The 27,257-nt window shown below is 37.6% G+C and overlaps 1 protein-coding gene across 1 annotated transcript in view; it reads right to left on the bottom strand.

Annotated features, from left to right (window-relative positions):
• Nucleotides 1-27,257, bottom strand: part of LOC100931979 (L-gulonolactone oxidase) — a 50,731-nt gene that overhangs the window by 7,622 nt on the left and 15,852 nt on the right. The window contains exons 6-10 of the mRNA XM_023495428.2: nt 25,830-26,015; nt 15,185-15,292; nt 12,420-12,496; nt 5,735-5,884; nt 2,199-2,363 (exon numbers count right to left, since the gene is read on the bottom strand). Of these exons, the coding sequence (XP_023351196.1) occupies nt 2,199-2,363; nt 5,735-5,884; nt 12,420-12,496; nt 15,185-15,292; nt 25,830-26,015 (686 nt within the window). The remainder of the gene's footprint in view (nt 1-2,198; nt 2,364-5,734; nt 5,885-12,419; nt 12,497-15,184; nt 15,293-25,829; nt 26,016-27,257) is intronic.

Raw genomic sequence — 27,257 nt, 5'->3', positions numbered from 1 at the left:
ACAGGGCCTCGGAGCTAATTATAGACATCAGGTTCCATATTTTTACATTTGGACAACAGCCCATTCCATCCTTTAAACTAAATTGGAATATGGCCAGCAAAACTACTTCAATTCAAGAACAGTGGGAGGAAGCAGCATGGACCCTTTTGGACCAGGTTCCCTCTTGTGGCCATATGAGATATTGCAACCTCTTAGGATAAAGCTTTGGAATGGGGTCCTCAAACTTTTTAAATAGGGGGCCAGTTCGCTGTCCCTCAGACTGCTGGAGGGTCGGACTATAGTAAAAACAAAAACTTTGTTTTGTGGGCCTTTAAATAAACTTCTTAGCCCTGGGTGGGGAGGATAAACGTCTTCAGCTGCTGCATTTGGCCCGCGGGCTGTAGTTTGAGGACCCCGGGAAGATTTTGTGACTATCCCTTATCTTTTATAAGGAGCTCTCTACTCTTTTTGCCTCTAACATAGAGCGTTGTATATAAGATATGTACACAACTTGGTTGAACCGACAAAGGCTAGTGGTTCAGAGTTCCACCTGACGGGCAACTCAGGTATTGCACTCAACTCGTTAAAGTCCCTTGTTGGATAATTTAAAAACGTATGTAAGTCTCATAAGTCTTATCTTGCTAGCTGATGACCTCATTGAAAGGGAAAAATACCCCCCTTCAATGTTATGTTCAAGATTGAAATGCTTGTGGGTTTGAGTAAAAAAAGTCCATTTTTGGACTAATAACATTTAGTAAGAAGAATTTATATATTTCTTCCCCAATCATCCCATCCCCCCCTTTTGAATTGCTAGCTCCCTACAAAGCTGAAAGCTGAGATCAAGTGATCCAATCATTCAATTTGGAACTATGCCTCAAGGGCAATTAAACTGTTCAACAATATCTCTAGTAGGTCAGTATCCTAAAGAGATCATTAAAAAAGGAAAAGGACAAAAATATTTAGAGCAGCTCTTTTTATGGTGGCAAAGAATTGCAAATTGGGGGGATGCCCATCAATTGGGGAATGATTGAACAAGCTGTGCTATATGAATGTAATTGATTGTGCTATAAGAAATGATGAGTCAATTGATTTCGGAAAAACCTGGAAAGACTTATAAAAACTGATGCTGAGTGAAGAAAGCAGAATGAGAACCTTGCACATAGTAATATAACATTGTGTGATAATCAGCTATGATTGACTTAGCTATTCTCAGCAATACAATTCTCAAAGACTTATGATGGAAAATACTATCCACATCCAGAGGAAAAACTATGGAATCTGAATGCAAATCGAAGCATATTATTTTCACTCTTTTCATGTTTTTTTTAACTCCCTTTTGTTCTTGACTAATATGGAAATAGGTTTTACATTACATATGCAATAATGTAAAACCTATTTTTATATGAGAGTGTTGTTTTTTGGGGGGGAGGAGGCGAAGAAAGGAAGAAAAATAGAAATTCAAAATCTTTCAAAAAACGAATGTTGAAAATTACCTTTACATGTAATTAGGAAAAATAAAATACTATTAATTTTTTGAAAGCTCTGTTCAAGTACTATTTCTTACACGAGGCCTTGATGTTTTCTTGTATTTCCTTTGTTCATTATTTATATACTCATTACATGTTATTTATATGCTCATATGTTTATAATTGTTTTTTTCTTGATGGAATATAATCTTCCTAAGATCAGGGACTGTTTCGTTTTTGTCTTTGTATTCCCAGAGTCTAGTCAAAATTTGTACTTAAAAATATTTGTTGATGAACATTATTGTATACTGCTGACAGAGCCATGAATTGGTCTAGTCATTATACTCTAAATATGTACCCTCTTTGAATTAATGATGTCAGTACTAGGCTTGTACCCCACAGGGTTCAAAGAAAGAGGAAAATTATCTATATGTACAAAAATATTTATGGTGAGGACTAACAACAAAGGGGGTGCTTCCCAGTTTGTCTACAATTTGGAGACTATCAGCCCCAGAAAACACAATAGTTTTAGAACTGGCAAACATACCAAGTAAAGAAGACCCAGATTCCTTCACTGCTACAATGTTAGGGCTCAGTCTAAGTTTTGCAGGAAAAGTACACTGACTGACAATAACATCCCTTCCCACTTCCCTCATTCATCCAATTCAGAAAATTGAGGACCCAATTCTGGCCCTCCTCTCTCTCATCCTGAATTGGGAATTGAGGAGAGCTTGCAAATCCATCACCCTGTACCTGTACATGATGATGTTCACGTAGCAGCTGTTCCTCTGGAAACATGGACTAAGTAGGATGTTATCTCCCTTCACAAATCGCACTTCCACAGGGAAATGGGCCACCACATTGGGATGACTTTCCAGCATGGTCTTCAGCTCTAACAAGGCCTCTGCTGTCTTTTCACTGCACCCAAGACCCCAGAGGAATAAATAGAACAAGATCATTGTGTGTTGGTTTGACCCACAGATTTAGTGTCTCTATCTGTGGACCCTAAAGCCTGATTCCTATCTCTTTTACATTGCTGCAGAGGGGACACTCTGGTACCAGTACCATTTTCAGATAGGAAGTCTGTCTGAACACAAGCAGGGAAAAGATTTAGAGAAAGGCAGGGTGAGCTAGAGAATAGGGAGCAATAAACCAGCATGAATTTTTTAAGCACTAACTAGCTGGGTAATCCTGCACAGGTCATTTCACTCTGTTTGCCCCAGTTTCTTCATTTGTAAAATGAGCTAGAGAAAGAAATGATGAACCACTCCAGTATCTTTGCCAAAAAAAAAACCCAAACCCAAATGCAGTCATGAAGAGTCTGAAATGATTCAGTGTATGATGTTAGACAATTTCAGTATTCCTGAATTCTCTTAACTCCTATATGTAGGCACTCAATTAATATTTGTTAAATGAATGGGGCCATTCTATAGTCTTGAAAGTATATGTTAACCTATTATCAGATTGCTTGCTGTTTTGATGAGGGGGGAGGTAAGGGAGAGAGAGAGAAAAAAAATTTTTGAACACAAAGTCTTACAAAAATAAATGTTGAAAATTATCTTTACAAGTATTTGGGAAAATAAAATACTATTTAAAAAAGAAGGTATATATTTATAATCCTAAAGATTTAAATTGTGTTTCCTCATAACAATCCCGTGAGGCAAACAGGTCAGATATTATTTTCCTTTTAGAGAGAAGAAAATGGACTCAGTCAGAGGTTAAGTGACAAACAAGTCAACTTGCTAAGACTAAGTCACAGACTTAGCTGATCTCTATCAGTAAAATGCAGCTTCCATACTAAAAGTTTCTCACATGAAGGAGAGCACAGGTCATAGGATCATAAATTGGGGGCTAAAATAGACCTGAGAGGCCTTCTAGGCAACCCTCTCATTTTTGCAGATAGGGAACCAAGACCCAGAGAGAATTTGTCACATAGACTGTAAGACCCAGAATGGGGCTCCTCTTATTCCAACCTCAGGTCTCTTTCCAAGTTGTTGTTACACTGAGGCTGACTCTTTGTGACCAGTGGAGCTCTACCGTCCATGGGGTTTTCTTGGCAAGAATACGGGAGTGATTTGCTATTTTCTTCTCCAGTATTGTTGTGATAAAGTTAATAGCACCTAGGATGGATGAAATACCTGCTAGGTAGAGCGAGAAAATAGCTAAATCCACAGAGGCCCCTGCGTGAGCTAGGTTGCCTGCTAAAGGGGGGTAAACTGTTCATCCAGTTCCAGCAAGATTAAGATAAACAGCTTAAGTGACTTGTCCAGAGTGACACAGCTATTAATTCTGAAGCCACATTTGAATTCAGATCTACCACTTTATGCACTGAGCCATCTAGTTGCCCCACTGGACCACGCTGCTTCCCATTTAAAAAGTAAATCCTTGAACCTCACAGGTACCATCACAGGGATGATGTGATGATTCAGCAAAGTAATTAGCATATATGCAAGTACTATGGAACCACAAAATGTTACACAGAAGTGAACTGTTATTAATGATCACACCAAAATAAATGTTAATAATAACCGTTAGAAGAATTACACGTTTAACCCCTTATTGGATTCCTGGCTGTCTTGGGAAAGGGAAAAGAGGGAAAGAAAGGGAGAAATATTTGGAATATAAGGTTTTACAAAAGTGAATGTTGAAAGCTATCTTTACATGTATTTAGAAAAATAAAATACTATTAAAAGTAAATTTAGAAAATGTTTATACTCTTCTAAAAATATTAACAATAACCAAATTTGAGATGCCTGAATGTAAACTGTCAGTTACAAATAGATGTTAATCAGGGGCAGTTTTGTGGCAATTTCTACTTGGCTGGTTATTTTACTTCATGAAGAATAGGGAGAGGCAAAGATAGGGTGAGGAAGCATTTTTGGACTCCTCAGCCTGTGATTTCTGTCTGTGCTAGGCACATTGTAGGCACTTAATAAATGCTCATTAATTGATGGATCTACTGAGGTTCCAACTTGATACAACCTCAGTAGGGGCAGGTAGGTGACCCAGTAGATAGAATGTTGGACTTAGTCAGGAAGACCAAATATTCAAATTCAGCTTCAGACACTTACTGGCTATGTGATCCCGAGAAAGTCACTTAATCTTTGTCTTGGTTTCTTTGTAAAATGTGGACAACACTCTCAGGAGTGTTGTAACAATAAAATGAAATAATATTTATAAAGCACTTAGCACAATGGTAGCATATGTAGGTGCTATATAAATGCGTATTCTTATTTTTCCCTCTATCCCATCCTTCACTGGCATCTAGCTATGAAGATGCTTTTCTAGGATCCCAAAGGTCACTGACATGAAACTGGGGGGTTCTGGATGTATCAGCAAGGAATTTGTGGATGGGGAAAGGAAGCAGAATCAAGAGGTCAGTTTCCATCTTTATACCATGCATTGTTCTCAGTAAAACTGCCAACTGCTGCTTGGAGCCACCATCTCTGGAGCATCAGGTAGGGTCCTTGCTATGCTGAACACCTGAGAAGGAGGTCTCATAGCCTGAACCCAGCTAGGTGAGATGAACTTTGTCCTTCTTTCTATGACCCTTAAACTGAATTATTCATCCAAAATCAGTTTGCCCTCCTGAAGCATGCTTCTCCAGGCCCTACACCTCAATCATTTTCAGTGGCTGCTATAATTTCCCATTACCCCTATCTGTCATCTTTTAATCAACTCATCTTCTCCCTTTGTTTCCTGCTTATTCCTAATGTCAGAATAAAAAAACGAACGACAAGCATTATATGCTTGTCAGTTGGATGTCAATTATAGTAGGGAATTGGGAATTCTGGATAAATACAGGAAACACTCCTAGCACCAAGAATAAAGCCTAGAATGGGAAAATGGCTAAAGAATAATTTTTACTATGGATGATAAGTTTTTTTTGGTAATTTTGCTACTGTAGCCATTCAAATTGATAAGCAGGAAATATAATAAGTTAGGTGAGATTAGGAACCAAGTAAGAATCAAAGAAATAATTTAGAGATAGTTTTGCAAAGCAAAATATGAAACTAAGAGGAATGGAAGCAGAGAGTTTTCTGTGGGCATCACATTCATTATTTCTTGTTTCATTGCTGTTGTTTACCTGAAATTTTCCCTATTTCCCTTTCCAATAGTTAACCAGTAAGTGAGAATATTTAACGGGGTAAAGGAGTCTTCCTACTCATTGACATCCATCCCCGGTGTCAATGCTGCAGCGCTTGGAAGCAAGCCTCCTAGTTTCTCAGTTAAACATAATAAGCTTTGTTACTTCTATTGAATATAATGATCCTGAAAAAGCACCGTACATGGGAATGGCCCAGTCCTGGACGTGCTGCTTGAAGCGACACTCGTAGTTGAGGATCTTATAGCTGATATTCCTGTTCTCCATCTTGCTGGTATATAGGAGCCAGAAGAAAAAGCGATTGATCCAGTGCACGAGGAAGGGCAGGAAAGTGCTGGAAAGAAACAAGACATGACCATCGGGATGCATCACCATGAGACTGGATCACTGACATTGTATACAATTTCCATACCTTATCTCATTTGAACCTCACTACAACAGTGAGGGAGGTGCTATGGGTGATATTATTCCCATTCTACAGATGAGGAGACAGGTCCAGAGGGGTTAAAAGATTTGCCCTTGATCACATGGCAGGTATGTCTCAGAGGTAAGATTTAAACCCAGGTGTTCCCAAGTCTACAACTCTATTCAATAAACCACAATACCATATCTTCCAAGATTTCCTGAAAGAATGGAGAGATCCCACAGCAATAAATTATCACCCTAAGTAAGGAATCTTCCTTGGGGACAGGAGTGCCCCTCAGATGACTTCAAACAAAGTCTCCTGTCCTGTGAGTTTTTAAGTTGATTGGGGGAATTTGTCCAATTGATCAGGCTGTCATCTTATAATAACTTTGGACCTTTTCTACTGTCTCTTCCCTAACATTCACCTCAATATCACTAATCTACTGATAAGCCAAGAGGAAGAATTTTGTTGTTTTTGTTATTGAATTATGTCCAACTCTTTTTGACCCCATTTGGGGTTTTCTTGGCAACGATACTGGAGTGGTATGTCATTGCCTTCTTCAGCTCATTTTACAGATAAGGAAACTGAGGCAAGGTTAAATGACTTGTTCAAGGTCAGATAGCTAGTAAGTACCTGAGCTGAAGTTTTAACTGAATTCTTCCTGAATTTAGAAGACTGATTCTGATTGTTGGTCTGATGCTCTATCCACATCCCATCTATAAAAAGTCAACTCACATACACAACAAATACTTGTTATTTTCTGTAATAAATTCAGCTCTATGCAAGTGGCTATGTTGGATCCAAAAGAAGTAGATAACATGATTCTGGTCCTCTGGGACTTCTCTCTCTCTCTCTCTCTCTCTCACACACACACACACACACACACACACACACACACACACGTTCTCCCCCCATACTCCTTCCCATAATAAACTGACATTTTATTTTGGGGGGTATCAGTAAACTAGCAAGGGAGAGAGGAACTTTCAATACAATGTTGTAACTGAAAGACTTCTCTGGGAAATTTTTTTTTAGCTATCACCACATTCTAGTTCTGCTTCAATAACTACAGAAACGTTGTTGTTGTTGTTAGTCCTTCATTCTTGAAAAGAAACATGGCATGTAGTAAATTGAATTTAAGTAAGGGGAGGCTGTGAAAGGTCATCTGTCTCATTTTCCCTTCCAAAGACATCCAGGTCCAGTGGCCAGAGAAGATACAGGGTACAGATGTGATAGGAATAACAGAGGGAGAATCAATAGGACTTGTTAACTAAATGATGGATCAGTCTTTTACAATTTACAGCTTGTATCATTTATCCCACACATTTATTACAGAGAAAATTAATGGAGCCTCAGTTTCCTCATTGACAAAACTAAGGGTCCTTTAAGCTCTCAGTCTATGATCCTATGATTCCGTCAAGTCTTTAACCCACTTTGTGTTCTGTTAGACTTTATTAAAGGAGCTTGGACTCCTTTCTGGGTAGCAAAAAATTAGAAAGAAAGTTAAGTGCCCATATATTAAGTAATTAGTAAGTAAGGTGTGGTACATGAAAGTAATGGAGCATCACTGTGTTGTTAAAAGGGGACAATGTGAAGAATTCAAAGATGTAATCAATAATTGATCAACATTTATTAAGCACCAACTATGTCAGGTATCGTGCTAATCTTGTTAAACAAGACTTTGAGAACCAATAGCAAAATGAGCAGAATCAAGAAAAAATATACAATGATTTCAATAAGTAAATGGAAAAAATAAAACCTCAAACTGAACACTTTGTAATTATAAAATCCAAGTCCAAGATATGAAAAAATGTCCCTCTCTACCTTCTTTGTAGAAGTGGGAGAGTATGGGTATGGAATATTGCATATGCTCTTAGACTTAGTTGATTTTTAGTTTGGTTTTGCTGAAAATGTTTTTCAAATACACATCAGTTTAAACAGCATTATTAATATCATTAATAATACTAATGACATATTATTAGCTACAATTGATAATTAATATTCTAATAGTGTTGCTAATGTGACCATAATTCCTAATGTTAATATTAACTTAATTAAGGTGGAAGGGAACATATTTAGAAATAAAGTTGATTTAAAAATCAGAAGATATCAATAAAAATGAGATGAAATAAAGACAGGATTAACACATTCCTATCTTATTTAAGGGGGGTGGATTTTGCTCAGTTAGTTGATTGGTTGACAGGCACAAAAAATTTTGGACTAGTTCCTAAGCAGACTTAAAAGAAGATCTCTGAAGAAGGACTGTATTCAGCAGAAAGGCAGTAATAGAAAGGCTGTAGCTTTGATTTAGTGCTTAATTTATTCCCCAGACATTAACTTCAATGACACAAACACATAAAGCTGTCATGTTGCTAGTAATGAAATTCATAGCCATGAAGAAAGACTCTGATGTGGCATTTTCCATCCTTCTTTACAATCTATAATCTGAGTGCCCTGAGTGACCTCCATGTGAAATGGAGGTAACTTTTAAATGCCAGTAATTTGTGAATGTAGGGATTTTAGTTGCCAGTAGAAAGTAAGATGCTTTTACCCACCCCCACCTCCTCCTCCCCATTCTACATTTGCTTCTCTGGAGATTTTTCATTTTTTCTCAGGCTGGTTTTCAGGGCAGCTGGGGTAATGAAGCTAGAAGAGACAAGGTGAGATAGGAATTTTCTCAATCCAATTCTCCCTTTTTTTTCAGCACTTTTGTTAAATGGGTCCTCAGTTTGATATGAAGGCAGCTCTGTGGTACAGTAGATAGGAGATTATCATTGGTTATCAGAGTTCAAATTCTGTCTCAGAAACTTATTGGTTGTATGACCCTGGACAAGTCATTTATTTGAATGACGCTCAGATTAGCAACAAAGGGATGCTACAAGAAGCTAAGAGAAGTTTTAAACCGTGACTTAGATTCCTCAGTTGTAAAATGATGTAATTGAAAGAGATGTCCTCTACAAGTATGCTAAACTTTAAATCCATATATGCTGAGGGACTACAAGCAGCAGCAAAGAAAAAATTTTGTAAAAGATGGACAATCTGGGGCAGCTAGATGGCAGCGATAGAGCACTAGCCCTGGAGGCAGGACCGCCTGAATTCAAATGCAAACCTCAGACGCTTATCTGGACAACTCACTTTACCTCTGTCTGCCTCAGTTTTGCCATCTGCACAATGGGGATAATAATAGCATCTCCCTCTCTCCCAAGATGGTTGTGAGCCACAAGGACCATATCAGACCATTGCACTCAAACCAAGACTCTTGTCAAATGAGAGATTTGTGCAGTGCCTGAACCTATGCTAATAAATGCTTATTTCCTTCCTCTCTCCTCCCTTGTAAAAATGACAATGAAAAGAGCTTTCCATGAGTCAAGTCTCATTTTATGATCCTAGAATACACAAGTAGTTTGAAATAATCCCGGTTTGAGGCAACTAGATGGCACAGCAGATAAAGCACTGGTCTTGTAGTCATGAAAATCTGAGTTCAAATCTGGCCTCACACATTGACTAGCCATGTGACCCTGGACAAGTCATTACCTCTATTTCCTCAACTGTGAAATGAGAATAATAATAGCACCTATCTCCTAGGAGTGTTGTGAGGATCAAATGAGGTAATATATGTAAAGAGCCTGGCACACAGTAGGTTCTTAATAAATGGCTTGTCTTCTTTCTTTCTCCTGGGTACTAGGAAAGCGACAGGACACAATGGGGATTAATAATAGAATCAGGGGACTTCAGTTCAAAACTGGGTTCAATCTTTTATTATTTGTAGGATCACAGGCAGGTTATTTTATCTCTGAAACTCAGATTCTTTTTCTGTAAGTGGCTTGAGGCAGGGAAAGCATGTTGGAATAAGAGGGAAAAGACTTAATTTCCAATTCTAGAACTGCTAATTACCAACTATGACCTTAGACAGTAATCATAACAATTGCTAACATCAATTTTGGTGCTTTAAGATTTGCAAGCCACTTTTCATATATTATTTCATTAGATCGATTCATTTAAGTTCTGTGGGCCACAGTTTCTTCTACATTAAAATGAGAGGGTGAACAAGAAGACTTTTAAGGCTCTTTCCAGCTTTGGATCCATATTTCTATGAATTCTAGGATGTGATGTTACATGTGATGTATGTCAGAGCACATACCCCTTGGGGATTCTGTTATTTCACCGGAAAAATGATGAGGCTAGATTAGGTCACTCCTAAATGTCCTTCCTGCTCTAAATCAATAAATGCACAAATATAGTTTTGTTTAAAACAGTTGCTGGTACCTAAAGATCCTCACAAAATCTTGGATATATGATTCCTATGAGTCCAGTATGAGCTTTTAGTTTGAAGATTGGATTCTGTGTAGAAAATAGATGGTCATTCATAACTATAAAGAAAAAATGAACAAATGAAGCCTCCAAGAGCTGTCTTGGGAAAGAACAAATGTCTTAGACCAAACAACTAAGGAAGGCACTCAGCCTGAGTCAGAGGCACCATGCTTAACCCTCCTAAAATTCCTTTCATCAAAACCAAGGGCCTGCCAAAGGACACCCTGGTCACATGGGAAGTGTGTGTTGATCAGCCCTGGAGCTTATATCCTAGAAGCAAGGGAAGATTAGGAGTATCTTAGATAAGAGATTCCAGTTCTGGAATTTGGAAAATAAGACAAAACAAAACAAAAAGCAAGCTCTTGTTGTCTGAAAATTCATTTTATGTGTTCTTCCTTCCCTTTAGTTAAGATTTAGGGGTGAATGTATAGATTTCAGGGTTTCTGTGAAATGGGATGGCAGAAAAATACATCTTTATTCTCAGTAGCCTTTCGTTGAAATTTAATACTTCTTTTGATTATAAATATAAAAAAAATTCTGAGAAGATGTCCGTAGACTTTTCCAGATGTCCAAAGATTCGCAAAACTCCTGCTTTAGTTGCAAGTAAAGTTCTTTTTTGAAAAGTTTAATCTCCAATCTCATTTTTCCAGAGAAAAAAGAAAGCAAGGCAACTAAATGGAGTGGCTCAGTGGATAGAATGCTGGGCTTGGAATAAGGAAGGCTCATATTCATGTGTTCAAATCTTGCCTCAGACATTTACTATTGTGTTTATTACTCTCAACAATCACTTAACCCTGTTTGCCTCAGTTTCCTCACCTGCAAAAATGAGCTGGAAAAGGAAATGGCAAACACTCCAATATCTTTGCCAAGAAAACCTCAAATGAGGTCATGGAGAGTTGGACAAGCCTGAAACAATAACAAAGAGGTAGAGATAGTTCTCCCTCCTGCCCCAGTAACATAAGAATTACAGGACACAAACTGAGAGCTGGAAGGGGAGGTAGATCCCAACTCCATTTTACAGATGAGGAAACTGAATCCAAAAGGTGAGATTACTTGTCTGGTGTGATATAGCTAGTGTCTGAGGTGGGATTTGAACCTTGATCTTCATGATACTAAGTTTAGTACACAACTCCTTGCTGAGTTACCAGTCAGTGAAAAATAAGACTAAAAGAACTGGAAAGGGAGAAAACCCCAAGTGAGGCAGAATCTATTGTATTCTCTTCCTGCTTAGGATCTTTTTCTCCATAATAACAGATACAAATTGTGAGAGGATTTTACATCAAGATCTTCAAAGCATTTAGGTCAACCAAGTCTATCCCGTAATTTTATGGATAGGAATATTGAGGCCCAGAGGTGTAAAATGACTTGCCCAAGATCACATAGGCAGGGGCAGACTTGAATATGGTCCTATAACTCCAAGTTTAGGATTATTTTCACTGATTTCTGCTTCCTTCAAGGAAAGTCTGCTTCCTTGATTGTGGAATAGTGGTTACTCATATGCTGAATTCATGAAAAGTAATGAAAATGCCTTTACAATGAGTTTACTAAGAACTTTAGTATGAGTTTACTAAGAGGCAACTAGGTAACTAGGATAGAACACTGGGCTTGGAATCAGGAAGATCTGAATACAAATCCAGCCACGGCAACTCAACTTCTGTTACCGTAATCCACTGGAGAAATAAATGGCAAACCATTTCACTATCTTTGCCAAGAAACCCCATGGATAGTATGGTCTATGGGATGTTAAATGCTGGGGATAAAAATTCAAAATAAAAAAGGATATCTGTTTGAAAGAAGCATACCCTAGATAGATAGTGACTAGAAAGGTAATGATTAAGACATTTTGGTCTTCAAAGTAAAGGTAATTTTGACTATTGGAAAGATTATGGACATATCTCACCCCAATCCTAGAACAATGGCAAAGTAGATTTACTAAGAGTTCATGGTTCTAGCACCAGAGACAGGGGATAAGCCAGGAACTGGGGAGTTTGGGAATGAGAGTCTCTGGTGTGAGTGGTCAGGTAGATGCCCAGGGAGCTATCTTGGAGATGGCCAGAGAGGAGGAAGCAGGGTGAAACAGAGTCAGAGCTTTAAGACTCTATTCCTGGCTGAAATGACAAACTCTCCAATCCAGTGATGAGCACAGTCTTACCTGATCCAGAGCAGGAACTCCAGCAGGTAGAATCCAATGGCATAATTCCAAAACCAGTTGGCAGCTGAGATGGGTGGCTAGGGAAACAGAATGGTGGTTAGGAAAGAAGCAGAGGAAGGTAATCTACTGACCAATTATACTACCTGATATGGTCCTGTAGCCTAACAAAGAAGAGACTTTGTCCTTCTGTAAATCAGGTGAGGGAGAGAGGGAAGTTTTTTAATTGCTTGGATGGAGACCTTTTTCTGCTCCCCAGGTCCAAGATGGTTGTGCTGGGATCCTCCAGAAAATGGGAAAGGTCAAAGGATATGAACAGACAATTCTCAAAGAAATTGAAACTATTTCTAGCCATATGAAAAGATGCTCCAAGTCATTATTAATCAAAAAAATGCAAATTAAGACTATGGTGAGATACTACTATACACCTGTCAGATTGGCTAGAATGACAGGGAAAGATAATGCAGAATGCTGGAGGGGATATGGTAAAACTGGGACACTGATACATTGTTGGTGGAATTGTGAATACATCCAGCCATTCTGGAGAGCAATTTGGAGTTATGCTCAAAAAGCTATCAAACTGTGCACACCCTTTGATCCAGCAGCGCTACCCCTGGGCTTATATCCCAAAGAGATTTTAAAGAAGGGAAAGGGACCTGTATGTGCAAGAATGTTTGTGGCAGCCCTTTTTGTAGTGGCCAGAAATTGGAAACTGAGTAGATGCCCATCAATTGGAGAATGGCTGAATAAATTGTGGTATATGAATGTTACGGAATATTATTGTTCAGTAAGAAATGACTAGCAGGGTGATTTCAAAGAGATTTACATGAACTGATGCTGAGTGAAATGAGCAGGACCAGGAGATCATTATATACTTCAACAATGATACTAGATGATGATCAATTCTGATGGACGTGACCATCTTCAATAATGAGATGAAACAAATCAGCTCCAATAGAACAGTAATGAATTGAACCAGCTATACCCAGCGAAAGAACTCTGGGAAATGAGTGTGAATCACTACATAGAATTCCTAATCCCTCTATTTTTTTTGTACGCCTGCATTTTTGATTTCTTTCACAGGCTAATAGTACACTATTTCAAAGTCCGATTGTTTTTGTATAGCAAAATAACTGTTTGGACATATATACATATATTGTATTTAACTTATACTTCAGCATATGTAACATGTATAACATGTATTGGTCAACCTGCCATCTGGGGGAAGGCATGGGGGGAAGGAGGGGAAAAATTGGAACAAAAGGTTTTGCAGCTGTCAATGCTGAAAAATTACCCATTATCTTGTAAATAAAAAGCTATAATAAAAAAAGAAAGAAAGAAAATGGGAAAGGGATGAACTGGTCCACACCAAAACTTCCCCTCTCCTTTTCTTTTCTACCTGTTTCTTTTCTTTAACACTTGGAAGAAGGCTTGTACCTCTACATGGAGGTACCTCAGAGTGTCTGTTTCATTTATCTGAAGATCACGTTTGTCTTTTTTATGAACTCCAAATCCTTACCTTTACCTGAAAATCCCTGGAATTCTTCAAAACAAATTCAAGCCCTGATTCTGGTACTAGGAAAGTCCTTGAGGGGAAGAGATATTTTTTGTCTTTGTTTTCCCAAGACCAAATAGTACTTAACATCTTATAAGTGCTTAAACGAGCTACAAACAAGATTGTAACAGCTTGTTGGATTTCTTTTGACTTCTCGATCTTCTTCCCTCTTCACCCAGGTGCTAATAGTCTTCCCTCCAAAATAACTTTATAATTACTTTGAGCATCCAGGTGGCATTGTGGATAGAATGTTCTAGGTCTGTAATCAGGAAGCTCTGAGTTCAAATCCACACTCAGGCTGTGTGACCCTGGGCAAGTCATTTAATCTTTATTTGCCTCAGTTTCCACATCTATAAAATGGATATCACAATAGCTTCTACTTCTTGAGGTTTTTGTAAAAGGATCAAATAATATAATAATTGTAAAGTGCTTTGGGACAGAGTAAGTGCTATATAAATATTAACTATTGTTGTTATTGTTATTATTATTGGAGAGATCATTAGGTGGTATGGATAGCATGCTAGACTTTGAATGTAAAAAACCTAGGTTCACATCTAGACTTAGACAGTTATCTATGTTACCCTGGACAAATTACTTAATGTCTCTCTGTCTCAGTTTCTTAACCCATAAAATAAGGATAATAGCATCTTTTCACAGTTATTAAGAAGATCAAATGAGATAACGCTTGTAAAGTGTCCCACAGATGTTTGCTATTATTATAGATTTTAAATTTATTTGTCTATATATATATATATATATGTACACACACATATACATATAGTTTTTCTTGAGTAGAATATAAATCCATTTGAGGGCAGAGACTAATATTTCATTTTTTCCCGTCTAGTCTTGGTGCTAACATAGTGCCTGGCACATAATAAGTACTTAATAAATGCTTATTGACTGAAGGCCTATGTTCAGTAACAGGATTCTGAGGAAACTGAGACCCTTCAAACTTAAGTGACGCAGGTCATCAACATCACAGATGGGATTTGAGCCCACTTTCTCTGATTCCAGAACCAATATATTTTTTTCCCCAGTGAACCATACTATTAAGCCTGTAGATAGACTGTGATCTATGTTGATACAGGGAGTTTTCTATATTAGGAATACCCCCACACTAATGGAATCACAATTGTTAAAGATGTTTCTATATTTGTGTATCAACAAATTAAAAACAAAAGTTACTTTAAAAAATGAAGTATACAGATACCTTGTTTGTGTGGTCTTGGTAGATAACACTGACATTATCACTGTGTGGAAACCAAAGGAATCGGAAATATTCGGATTTCTTGAGATGGCTGTCTAAATTGTCAAGAACCTAGAAAAAGATAAAGGAAAGAAAGGAGAAAGTACGTTTTAATCTGGTGGCTTCTTTAATAAGGTGCTGGAAATCACAAGTTTCCTTTGGTGCCCTAGTTTATCCTTATTTGCAAGAAATAGTTGTGTGAAAATGGAAAAGACGATACAGTAAAACCCTATTATAAATAATATTATTATATCAATTTTGGTAAACTCTCTGTTAATGATGGCCCCTCTGAACTAATCACCTATATCAATCAATTGATTAACTAACAAGAATTGTTGAAGCATGTATATGTGCCATGCACTGTGCTAATGCTAAGGATATGATGAAATAACACAAGCAATCCCTATCCTTAAATTTAACTTCTAAAGGGAGAAACAACATGTCCATAAATGGAAATATAGAAATTACACACAAAATCATATAAAAATACAGATAATATGGGAAAGCATTGCATGGCACATTTGTGTACCTTGGTTCAAATCTACCTCAGGCATTTACTTGCTCTGTGGTCTTAGGCAAATCACCAGACCTCTGTCTGCCTCAGTTTCCTCTGTTGTAAAATGGAGAAAATAATAGCATCTCTCTCCCAGGATCATTATGAAGATCACATGAAATATATTTATAAAGTATTTTGTAAATCTTAAATAATGATGTGAATCCTATGGTTATATGATGATGATGATGTGTAGAGCCATATTTTACTCCAAACAGTGTCAAGTTTATGTCTGAGGTCATATGCCATATTTGTACAGTTACCACTATTGCTCCCAGATGCTTTTTTGAAATTATTCTCTTGGTTTTTCCTTGTTTCCCTTGACTTTATTCTAGTCCATGATGATTTCTCCTTTCTTTCCCTCTACTACACATGATTAGTTGGAGTGAGAAGAAATCTTGGAGAAGGGAATCAAGGGGATTGCATCAATGGGGAATGGTTAAACAAGCTGTCGAATATACATGCAATAGAATATAATTTTTCTATAAAATTTATGAAGGGTGTGGGTTCAGAAAAACCTAGGAAGATTTAATATGAACTGATAGAAAGTGGGGTGAGCAAAACAGGAAAACATTGTACACACTAACAGCAATACTGTAAGGATAATCAACTGTGAAAGATTTTACTATTCTGATTAATACAAGGATCCATGACAATTAAAAAGACTCATGACCAAAAATACTATCTATCTCTAGAGAGAGAACTGATGAACTCTTGAGTGCAGATTGAAGCATGTTTTTTTTCACTTTGTTTTTCTTGTATTTTTTGCAACATGCCTAATATGGAAATATATTTTACAATGACATCAAATGTATAATGAGTTTTCGTATTGCTTGCCCTCTCAATATGTGTGGGAGGGACCAAAGGAAAGGAGAGAATTTTGGAACTCAAAATTTTAAAAAGAATTTTTTTTAAGGGACAGACTCTTAGAGTGAATACTTTTCTATATACTAGAAGGATAGATGAGGCATGTATTAAGTGCTTACTGTATGCTGTGTTAGAAGTATAATTATAATCAGGTAGGCAAAATCTGTCTATGTTTTCTTCAAATATCTTATATTCTAAAGAAAAAAAGCAATACATAAAGGAGTGTTAGGAAGGAGAGGGAACTCAAGGAAATAATAACCACCTAGAACATATGTAGGAAGTAGTTGTGGCATGGTGACTTGGTTCCTGGCACAATAAGGCCAAAAATTCATGACTGGAGCTCAGGATCCAGGGAAGAAAGCCAATTTTCCAGTGGGATGAGATGGTAATAGAACAAGGTCATTATGTTATCTTGATGGCTACTTCTTTGAAGGCAAGCATCAAAATTTGTTAATCTCTCCATCATGTCATCCCCAGGGATGCCCCTGAATTGCCCCTTTTTCTTTCATTTTGCATTTAATAAAGAACAGCAGTTTTAATATGTACTTCAATAAATGCTTATTGCTTCAAAGATACTTACAGCTACAATGCTCACAGTTGTTAACAAGAGCCATTACCAGGTACAAATGAGGTAGTTAATTAACCTAGCCATAATGGTGACTCAGAGAATGAGTTTTAACTTTAGTGTTTACCATGAATAGGAAGAGAGTAGAATTCAAGACCAGGAGACCATTGAGGAAGAAAGTGAAGCAATTATCCTACTGAGAAATCAATAGGCCTAGAATTTAGCTGTCAAGGTGAATAGTTATGACTAGGGTAGAGTAAGTAGAACTTTGATCCAGGGCACTAAATTTAGTGGGCACTGAGAGCATTTGTAGTACTATGGCAGTAGAGAAACAACAAACTGCAATATCTAGTTAGAGCATAATAAAATAATAAAACTTAACTTTATATCATGCTTTAAGATTTACAAAGCCTTTTGCATATGTTATCTCATGGGATCATCCCCCAAATTCTGTGACATAGGTATTATTATTATTATCCCCCTTTACAATCAGGTAAACTAAGGGCAGGTTTAAATGACTTGCCCATGGACACAACTAGTAAGTAGCTGAGGCAGCATTTGAACTAAAGTTTTATAACTCCACATCTTATAGCCTGTCACCTCCCTTCTTCCCTGTGCCACCCAATTGCCTAAAAATAGGAAAATACCAGGTCATTTGCTTTTGCAGCCATATGTGACGGCAGCTCCTGTCTAACCTGGACCCATTTCTCCTTCCCTTTTTCCTCATCTTTATCACTTGACCATAGCTCTTCAGTCATCCTAATTTTAAAAGCTGATTTCATACTGTTTGCCCTAGTTTCAAACATTGTTAGAATGTCAAGAAAAGGGAAGGCTCTAGCAGAGATTGAATCCCAGGACCCCAACCAGAAATATCAGACACAAGGCTTTCTGTTATCTGGAAAGTAAGAGGATTTCTAGGAGAAAGGAGACCGTGAAGACAAGATGCAATGTCTAGGGAAAGAGGCACTGAAAACCAAAACTCATTCATTGAAGGATTCAAGATCCCTTTTAGCTGCTTCACTCGTGAAAGGGGAAAAAAGGGGTTCACTTCTAAATTAATTAGAGCTGAAGGAATGTTTAAAAGGAAATACACCTTCATCTTAAATTGCTAGAAGCTTCAGATCACCAATTAGTAGATTTGGGGGATTCCCAGGCAGTCGTGGACCAGTTCTACCCTTGAACTCCCTAGACGATCCAAGTTTCTCAGATTCAATACAAGGATGAATCAGACAAACTCTATCCTTTAGAAACTTAGTCTAATGAAGGGGATGTATGAAACAGGAATGCACAAATACTATATAATATTCCAAAACAAATGATGAATATTCAGAATTCAGAGAAACAGAGTGAGGTAAGTTGTACCAGGAATAATGTCTATAATGGCTCTTAGCAATCTAAAGGAAAATAACTCTGAAAGACTTACAAATACTGATTATCATAATGATTGCTAATCACTCCAGAAGACAATTGGTAAGTCATATCTCTTTGCAGAGAGAAAATGGACTAGAGGTACGAAATGAAATGAGCATTTTAAGATATGGATAATGAGGTAATTTGTTTGGCTATATATATAATATTTATATATTGTATTTATATTTAATGCATGTTGATATATAATAATTATGTATTAATAGATGATATATTATAGTTGATAAAATATTTATACTAAATTTAATATTCACTTATATTATATTGAATATATTTATGTAATATAGTATTTAAAATAAAATATATATTTATACAAGGGAAAGCATGTATTTGGGGGAGGGAGAGGAAGAAGAGTTGTAGAGGAGAAGGGAATGAAGTGATGTATAAAAAGAAAAGAAAGGAAAGAGAATAGAATAAAACTACAAGGAAAACAGAAGAAAGTTGAGAAGAAGACAGATGAGGAGTGCAGTATTATAGTTTAACAATATCTAATATATATTATTTACTATGATATACTACTTTACTATATACTATATATACTACATATATATGTATATACGATATACAACATGCTATTTAGAATATATACTTTAAAATATATAGTCTTTATATACATCGATATATTTAATTTTCATATTTAATATATATAATATGGTATATATTCACTATATAATATGCATATTATATGTTCAGTATCTATCTATATATCTAAAACAATAACTAAACCCAGGCTGTTTACAAAATTGATTCAAGATTTCATATATAATTCTCTTTTCCCCTATTCTTTTGTATATTGAAATGTTTGCCTACTCAATTTGTAATTTAAAAAAAGAAAAATTTAAAACAAAACATTATAATAACTGAACTTGGCTTCAAGAGAGACATGAGAAAATGTATCTCTGCCTTCTCTGCAGAAGTGAGGGATTGTAGGTGTGGAACACTATATACTGTCAGGCTCAAATGATCATTGGTTAGTTTGCTGAACTGCTTTTTTTCACTGTTTTTAAATTTATTATTACAAGGGAAGATGGAGAGAGATGGAAGGATTCAGAAGAGAGGATGATATAAAAACAGAAGATATTGACAAAAAGTTTTGTTTGTATATTTCCTTCTCTAACTAATTTTACAGATGAGAAAAATAAAGCAAACAGGGTGAAGTAATTTACCCAGGGTCACCCAGCTGGAAAATGTCTGAGGCCAGATATGAACTTAGAAAGATGAGTTTTCCTGACTCCAGGCCCAGTGCTCTACCTATTGCCTATCTAGCTAGCCACAGGCAAGAACCTGGAGGACATCTTCTCCCAAGAGAAAGAATGACCCATGGAAAGCATAAAAGCAGGAAGGAATAGGTGGTTGATCTAATTGTTGATTCTAATTTGGCTGGAAGGTAGATACAGGGATGACTTGTCACATCAAAGGATGCCATTCCCTGATAAGGGACCACTATCTCCTGTGGCAGAGGGTCAACAAGGAGCAATGACCAATCATCTACTGGACCTAAAGGAGCAGTGGAATTCAGATTAGTCTGTAAATAGTACTGATATGTGGGACTGAACCAATTCTGTTTGTACATTGGGAGTGCAAATAGTTAGCTGATTTTATCTCTTCTTGTTAAAGGACAAAGGGTAAATGTAATGCAAATATCTTCCTCTGTCCCCAATTCAACAAAGATTTATTAACTCTTCATTCTGTGGAGGGTGAGAAGAAATATAGTTAGAAAATGGAGTGAGCTTTGGAGTCCAAAGGCTTGAATTTAAATCTTCACATTGATGCATGCTGGTCAAGTGATTGTGGTCAAATCATTCACTCTCAAAGGTCCAAGCAATTCTCTAAGATTATAGGTTGAAGAGGAAACAGTGATCTGTACCGGAAATTAAATCTTGAGTGCTGTTTATGAGTAAGGAGGGCACTGGCCTATGTGTTGAGGATGCAACGATGGGTTAAGATGGTCAATGGATTCAAAGAAGCTGAAGGGGACCTTGGAAATCATTTAATTTAATCCCTTGATTTTATAGGCATTGAGTTCACTAGCCAAGTAATTTATCCAAAGTCCCACAAGTATTAAATAATCTTTGACTTCAAATTCAGACACTATGTTCATGAACAAACAATCCCTATAGAACTATAGTACAGGGCAAAATAGGACAAGAGAGTGATTTCAATAGATAGACACATAAGAGAATTCCATTTCAAGTATGGAGGACTGTAGAGCAAAAGTACATAGGAGAAGGCAGGCAGAACCATATTTGGGAATAGCAAAATATGTAGAAATTTAAGACCTATAAGAAGGGAAATGGGACTGAGAAATCTGACTGTGTGGTGCGCCAACACACTTAATGTATATAAATGGCCCCAGCTTTATCAACATTAAGTCCTCCTTCTTGGGGGGGGGGGCTTCTCTTTGCAAATGTCATTTTCCTCACTCTGAAATTAATTAAGCTTTTCTTTGTGTCCTGAGTCTCCTGTCTCCATCCTGCTTTGTGTGACTTTGGCCACCCATGGTTAGAGATCCATTATAGTCTGGATGACATTTATCATCAAAGGTTTATTGTTTAGTTAATTCAATCATGTCTGACATTTCATGATCTCATTTGATATTTTCTTGGCAAAGATACCAGAGTGGTTTGCCATTTTCTTTTCCAATTATCTAAGATAGTAGTCTTCCAAATGAGGGGAAGGGCTCATGGGCAAATCCTGACCTCAAGGAATATCACAATTGGGAGGACCTGGGATTACCCATGTTTTAATTTACTTTTTCCCCTGGTGATTCATATTTTCCTTATTTGAAAATACTGAACAGTGATACCCTGCCTGGGGAAATTTCAGGTTGAAACAAGTCTTTCTTTCCTGCAGAATCTGTTTCAAAAGATTAGAATTAAGTCGTTTAAGTTCTAGAAGTATTAGCGCTGTCAAGATTGGGTCGGCTGTTTTAGGGTCAATGGGCTTCGGAATCACTGTATTTGGTGATCTTAAAGTCTGACTTGTTACCTTTGCTTTGGACTTAGTGATCTTGTCAAACTTGTTTTCCTTAGCATCAATAGGCTAAATGAGTTTGGTAATCTTAGGTTCAGGGGCTTTGGTAACCTCTGAAGTTTCTTAGCTGTGTAAGGTTGGGGAAGTTTCTTAATCTCCCCAGGTGTCAGTGTCCCCATCTGTAAAAGATGAGGGATTGTCATCTTAGGCCCTTTCTAACTCTATGAGGCAACTTTGTAGTACAGTGGATAGTTGGGTCTGGAATCAGACTCAAATTTGTGAGTTCACATTACTTAGCATAGTACTTAATTTGTGGCTTTGAACTTAATCTGCTTTCAACAATTCCAATGCTATGGGTACTCAGTCTTCATTTTCCAAGAACTTTTCATTATATTTTACTATTTAGCGAACACAAAGATAGAGGAAGTGAGATGATAGAGTGGACAGAGTGCAGCCCCTGGAGTCAGGAAGACTCTTCTTCTTGAGTTAAAATCTGATCTCAGACACTTACTAGCTGTGTGATTTTTGGCAAACCCTATTTTGCTCCAGTTTCCTCATCTGTCAAATGAGCTGGAGAAGGAAAATGGCAAAACCATTCCAGTATCTCTACCAAGAAAATCCCCAAAAGGGTCACAAAGGGTCAGACATGACTGAAAAAACAACTGAACAAGTTTGACTAGAGGGTGAGGGGACTGATGGATAAAATCAACTTGGAAGATTAGTTGGCACCAGATTATAAACTGCTTTAAATGCCAATCAGAGGAATTATAATTTGATCTTAGAGTTAAGAGATAGCCACTGAAGCTTCTTGAACAAGGATATGAGCAAGACAAATTACTTAACCTTTACAGGCCTGTTTTATTATCTGTGAAAGGAGGAAAACTGAATGTCCTTTAATTAATAGAGATGTCCTCTAAAGTCTCTTCCAACTTTAAACAAATCTATGAACCTAATGATCTTGATAATCTAGATAGAGTTTCTATTTGAGCACTTTCCTACTCACTCAGGATTCCATCCTGCTTATCTCTGCTGGGCTTCAGTTTCTCCTTTTAAAGCAATGGAGATAATAATCAGACCAGTTTTGCAGGAAGTCATTGAGTTTCTTAAAACTGGGAGGTCTTGAACCACCCTAATACATTATATATGTATGTATGACATATTATTTATGATACATAAATTAAATATCCATATAAACATGTGTGGCACACATACATGTATACACACATATATGTGAATGTGTATATATACATATACAAGTATACATACACATACACATTTTTTAAAAGGCTCCCTGTTTGGACTTGATTATTCCCAGATTTTATCATGTCTAATCATGTGATATTCCTGAATCCTGGGGCAGTTTGAAGTGATGTAGAACTGACATTAATCAGTTTTAATAATATATATTTCAGAGTACTTTCAAGTTTACTTTCTTTGCTTCTGAGAGGATAAAAAGAGCCTCAGGAATACATTGATCTGATTTCAATTAGTCTGGTCCAGAATATTATATCTCCTCTAATCTGACTGGTCATTTTAGGTTGGGGTTAGCCCTGACAAGTGATTATCTTAGTCTGGTGATCTAAAGTAGGAATTACTAAAGGCATGGCTTTTAGCTGAGAGCCAAAGGAGGGCTGGGAATGTTTTTTTTTTTTTTTTGTCCATTATCATGAATACCCAACTTCTTAAATTAAATAGCCAAACTTATAATAATATTTCCAAATACTACTACATGAAACATAGAGAAGAACTCAGAATTTATATTGCTATTGAGTCAGTTTTCATTCGTGTTCGACTCTTCATGATCCCATTGAGGTTTTCTTGGCAGGGATACTGCAATGATTTGCCATTTCCTTCTCCAGCTCATTTTATAGATGAGGAAACTGAGTCAAAGAGAATTAAGTGACTTGCCCAACATCCCACTGCTAGTAAGTATCTGAAGTCAAATTTTAATTCAAATCTTTCTGACTCCAGGTGTTGCACTCTATCCACTGTGCCAATGAGCTGCCTACTTGCTATTCTTCTGCACAATATCACACCTTCCATCTCTGTCCCTTTGTAGAGGCCATCCTTACCTCCTCCATATAATATCACCTTCTCCTAGCCTACATACCCCAAGCCAGGTGTAATCTCCTCCTAGACTTTATCTCCTAGAATTCTTAACTCCCTTCAAGGTTCAGTTCCTTCTCCCTACCATCTACCCTTTCCTAACCCCATTACTTTGCACATATTTTATATTTAATTATTTCCGTATAGATTATTTCCCTTCCAACAGAATATAAGCCCCTTAAGGACAGTGACTACTTTGTTTTTGTATGCTTTGCAACCAGCACCTTAATTAGCATACAGTAATTTAATAAGGCAGCTAGGTATCATAGTGGATAAAATGCCAGGCTTATAGTCCAGAAGACTCCTCTTCCTGAGTTCAAATCTGGTCTCAGACACTTAACAGCTGTGTGACTCTGGGCAAATCATTTAACTCTGTCTCAGTTTCCTCATCTGCAAAATGAGCTGGAGAAAGAAATAGCTAACCACATTAGCATTTTTGACAAGAAACCCCTAATGGGATCACAAAGAGCTAGATATAATTGAAACAAATGCAAAACAATAAGCTAAAAACAGTTACTCAATGGTTAAATTTTTTTTCAATTAACAAAAATTTCTCTCGGCTTCTCCCTACCCCAGAAGCAAATGCTTGTTGAACTAAATTGCCTAAGATCACAAAGGTTGTCAATGAGGTTTCAACCCATGATTCCAAATCCAGAGCTCTTTTCACTGTGCAATACTATCCACGTGCTCCATCACTCCAAATGGATCGACCCTATGGCCCAGAAAAAAGAATCTGTTCTCTTTTTTTTATCTATCCTGATTTATCTCCTAATCCTAGCAATAACTATGCTTCATTCCAGAGAGCCTCCAAGAAGCCCCCACACCATGCCCCCAGTCTGTTATTTGTTGAGCCAATTCCCATAATCAAATGACTGAAAATGCCATCCCAAGTTCACCATGAGTCAGCCTTATTTATGGCCCTGCTTCTTTGCAGTGGAGATAACTGTCAAGAGGATATGATGGAAAGTGATCATGGCTAGATCAATAGAATATTTGAAGCACCCTCAGAGGACAAGGACATTAGCTCTAAGAAGAACAAAGAGAATGTAGCTTAACTGTACCCATAAGCATCAGCCAATTCCTCTGGCTCTCCTCAGAAAAGAGATACCTGGTTAGAGGCACAGTAGCTGCCCATCCCAAGCAAGGACATTTCTAGGGAGGATTTGGACAAAGGTCTTAGCATTCATGGGAGTTCTGCTCTTGGTTAGCTTGAACCCAAGAGATGAGATTGGGACTGCACGGTGGCACGGTGAATAGAGCGCTGACCTTGGAATAGGAAGGACCTGAGTTCAAATCTGGCTTCCAACACATCCTAGCTGTGTGATCCTGAGCAAGTCACTTAACCCTGTTTGCTTTAGTTTCTCATTTGTAAAATGAACTGGAAAAGAAAATGGCAAACCACTCCAATATCCTTGGCAAGAAAATGCCAAATGAGGTGATGGAGATTTGAATGTAACTGATTTGTATATAACAGTAACTACACCACCTAGTGTTAAAAATCAATTCTTTCCAGAATCTATACTCCTTATAGCATCCATCTGCCTGCCTCAATCCCTTGCCTCTTCCTGCTGTTCGAAGAAGGTCCTGCTGCTGTAATCCATGGTTTAAGAGGATCAGAAATGGTAAAGGATCAAAAACTCAGACCAGCACCACCCTGAACCAAAACCTGGGTGAATTAGCAGGGGCTTTGCTTCCAAGGCACAGAAATTAGACAGCGCTACTAGCAATTACGATCTTTGAGCAGCATAGTTCCCAAACAACTGGGCTTAATGCCTCATTGGCAGGAATAATTAATTTAAAAACAGGAAATGTTTTTCATATACTTCGTATACTACATATGTGTTCCTCCCTACTCCTTCATAACTCTGCGTCCTCCCTTCAAAGCTTTTTCCTTGGCACCAGCCTGAGTATATGGGGATTTTTCTTTCCCCAATATAATGTAGTATTCTGGCTTTTTTTCTTCCCATTCACTTGATGGCATCTGTCTCCAGAAACTGATCTGAAAGTATCTTTGACTTTTTTAATGTTTGCCCAGGGAGCTCAAATTCCAGTCCTGCTCTGGCAAGATTCTCAAAAAAGCTTCCAAGGGACACTGAGGAGTCATGAGAGAAGCATACCTCTTTAAGGGTGGAAGGAAAGGAGATCTCTCGCAAATGGAACTGGGGTACACACTGGATGGTGATGGTGAGGATGATGCCCAGAGAGCCAAGGTGCACCTGGGAAGCCTTGAATAACTCCGCGTTGCTGGTTTCTGAGCACTCCATTATTGTTCCTGCTGCTGTCATCAGAGTTAATGCTACCACCTGGTACGGAGAGAAAAAGAAAAACCACATTTCAGACCCATCAAACTTCCTGATTTGATTAATCCTTCATTCCCAAACTCATAGTACTTGAGTGAGTGAACCAAACATTGGAGATTAGAAAGAGAAGTAGTAGCTGAGGAGGGGTGGCTCATGCCTCTCTACAGAGCTAGGAACTAAGAAATCAATGGCCAGCATCACCTTTTCAATATCCATCCTTGCAAAACCTTGTGTTCCAAATTTTTCTGCCTCCTTTCCCATCTCCCCCTGCCTCTAGATGACAAGTAATCCAATATGGGTGACACATGTGCAGTTCTTCTAAACATACTTCCATATGTCATAGCACCTTTTAAATAAGATCACGAACTTTCAATTCTATGAAACCTCTGGAAGACTGAGATAGTGGGCAACATCCCAGCTTGGGATATAGAGGCAATACATTCGGCATCTTGAGTTAAAAATCAAATTTTGGGAGTAGAACACAACTACAAATATGTACATTCTGGATATTGGTACAAATCCTTAGAAAAAGCCCAGAATCCTTTGGATTCTGGGCTTTTTCTCCAATTTTCTTCAATCTCCCAAAAGTGACAATATCCTCACTTTCTAGTATTCCAATCTACTCAATTCCCATGACTTTGTCTTCCTCTCCATCTCAGCTATCCTCAAAAATGGTCAGATCATTGATCTTGTCATCACCAATAGCCGAGTAGTCCAAAAATTATTTGACCCTCAGCAACCGAATCAGGGAACTTTTAAAGTGTCCTTAGCTAATTAGCATTTACAAGCAGGATATAGAAGCTGAGAAGGCAATTACTCTAACATTTTACAGCTGTTGTTTTTACTACAGAGAGAGAGCCGAGAGAGAGAGGAGTTACAACTTGGATCATGTCTCAGTTCCTGTCAGAGAAGGGAGTAAGACCATGCTTGGATAGATAGGGACTTCTAATGAGGGCACAGGTGGGAAGGGAGATAATATAATTCCACTCCAGGGTAGTCTTGGATAAGGATGGAGTCAGAGTGGCAAGCACCTGGATCATTGTTTTTCTTTTCTATTCTATATTGTGTCACAATGGTATGTAAGACTCAATTTCCAGTCTTAATGGCAAGGAAGGGAAGGGGGGCAGTGCCCAACAATACTAAGTGTCTGGGGTTGAATTTGAATTTAAGGCTCACCTAACTCTAGGTCCACCAATCCACCTACTGTGCCACCTTACTAACTTACCTGATCATAACTTTCTATTG

The sequence above is a fragment of the Sarcophilus harrisii genome, chromosome 2 (genome assembly GCF_902635505.1).
Source record: "Sarcophilus harrisii chromosome 2, mSarHar1.11, whole genome shotgun sequence".
Lineage (NCBI taxonomy): Eukaryota > Metazoa > Chordata > Mammalia > Dasyuromorphia > Dasyuridae > Sarcophilus > Sarcophilus harrisii.
Note: the sequence above shows the minus strand (reverse complement) of the source record. Positions and strands in the feature narration are given on the sequence as shown.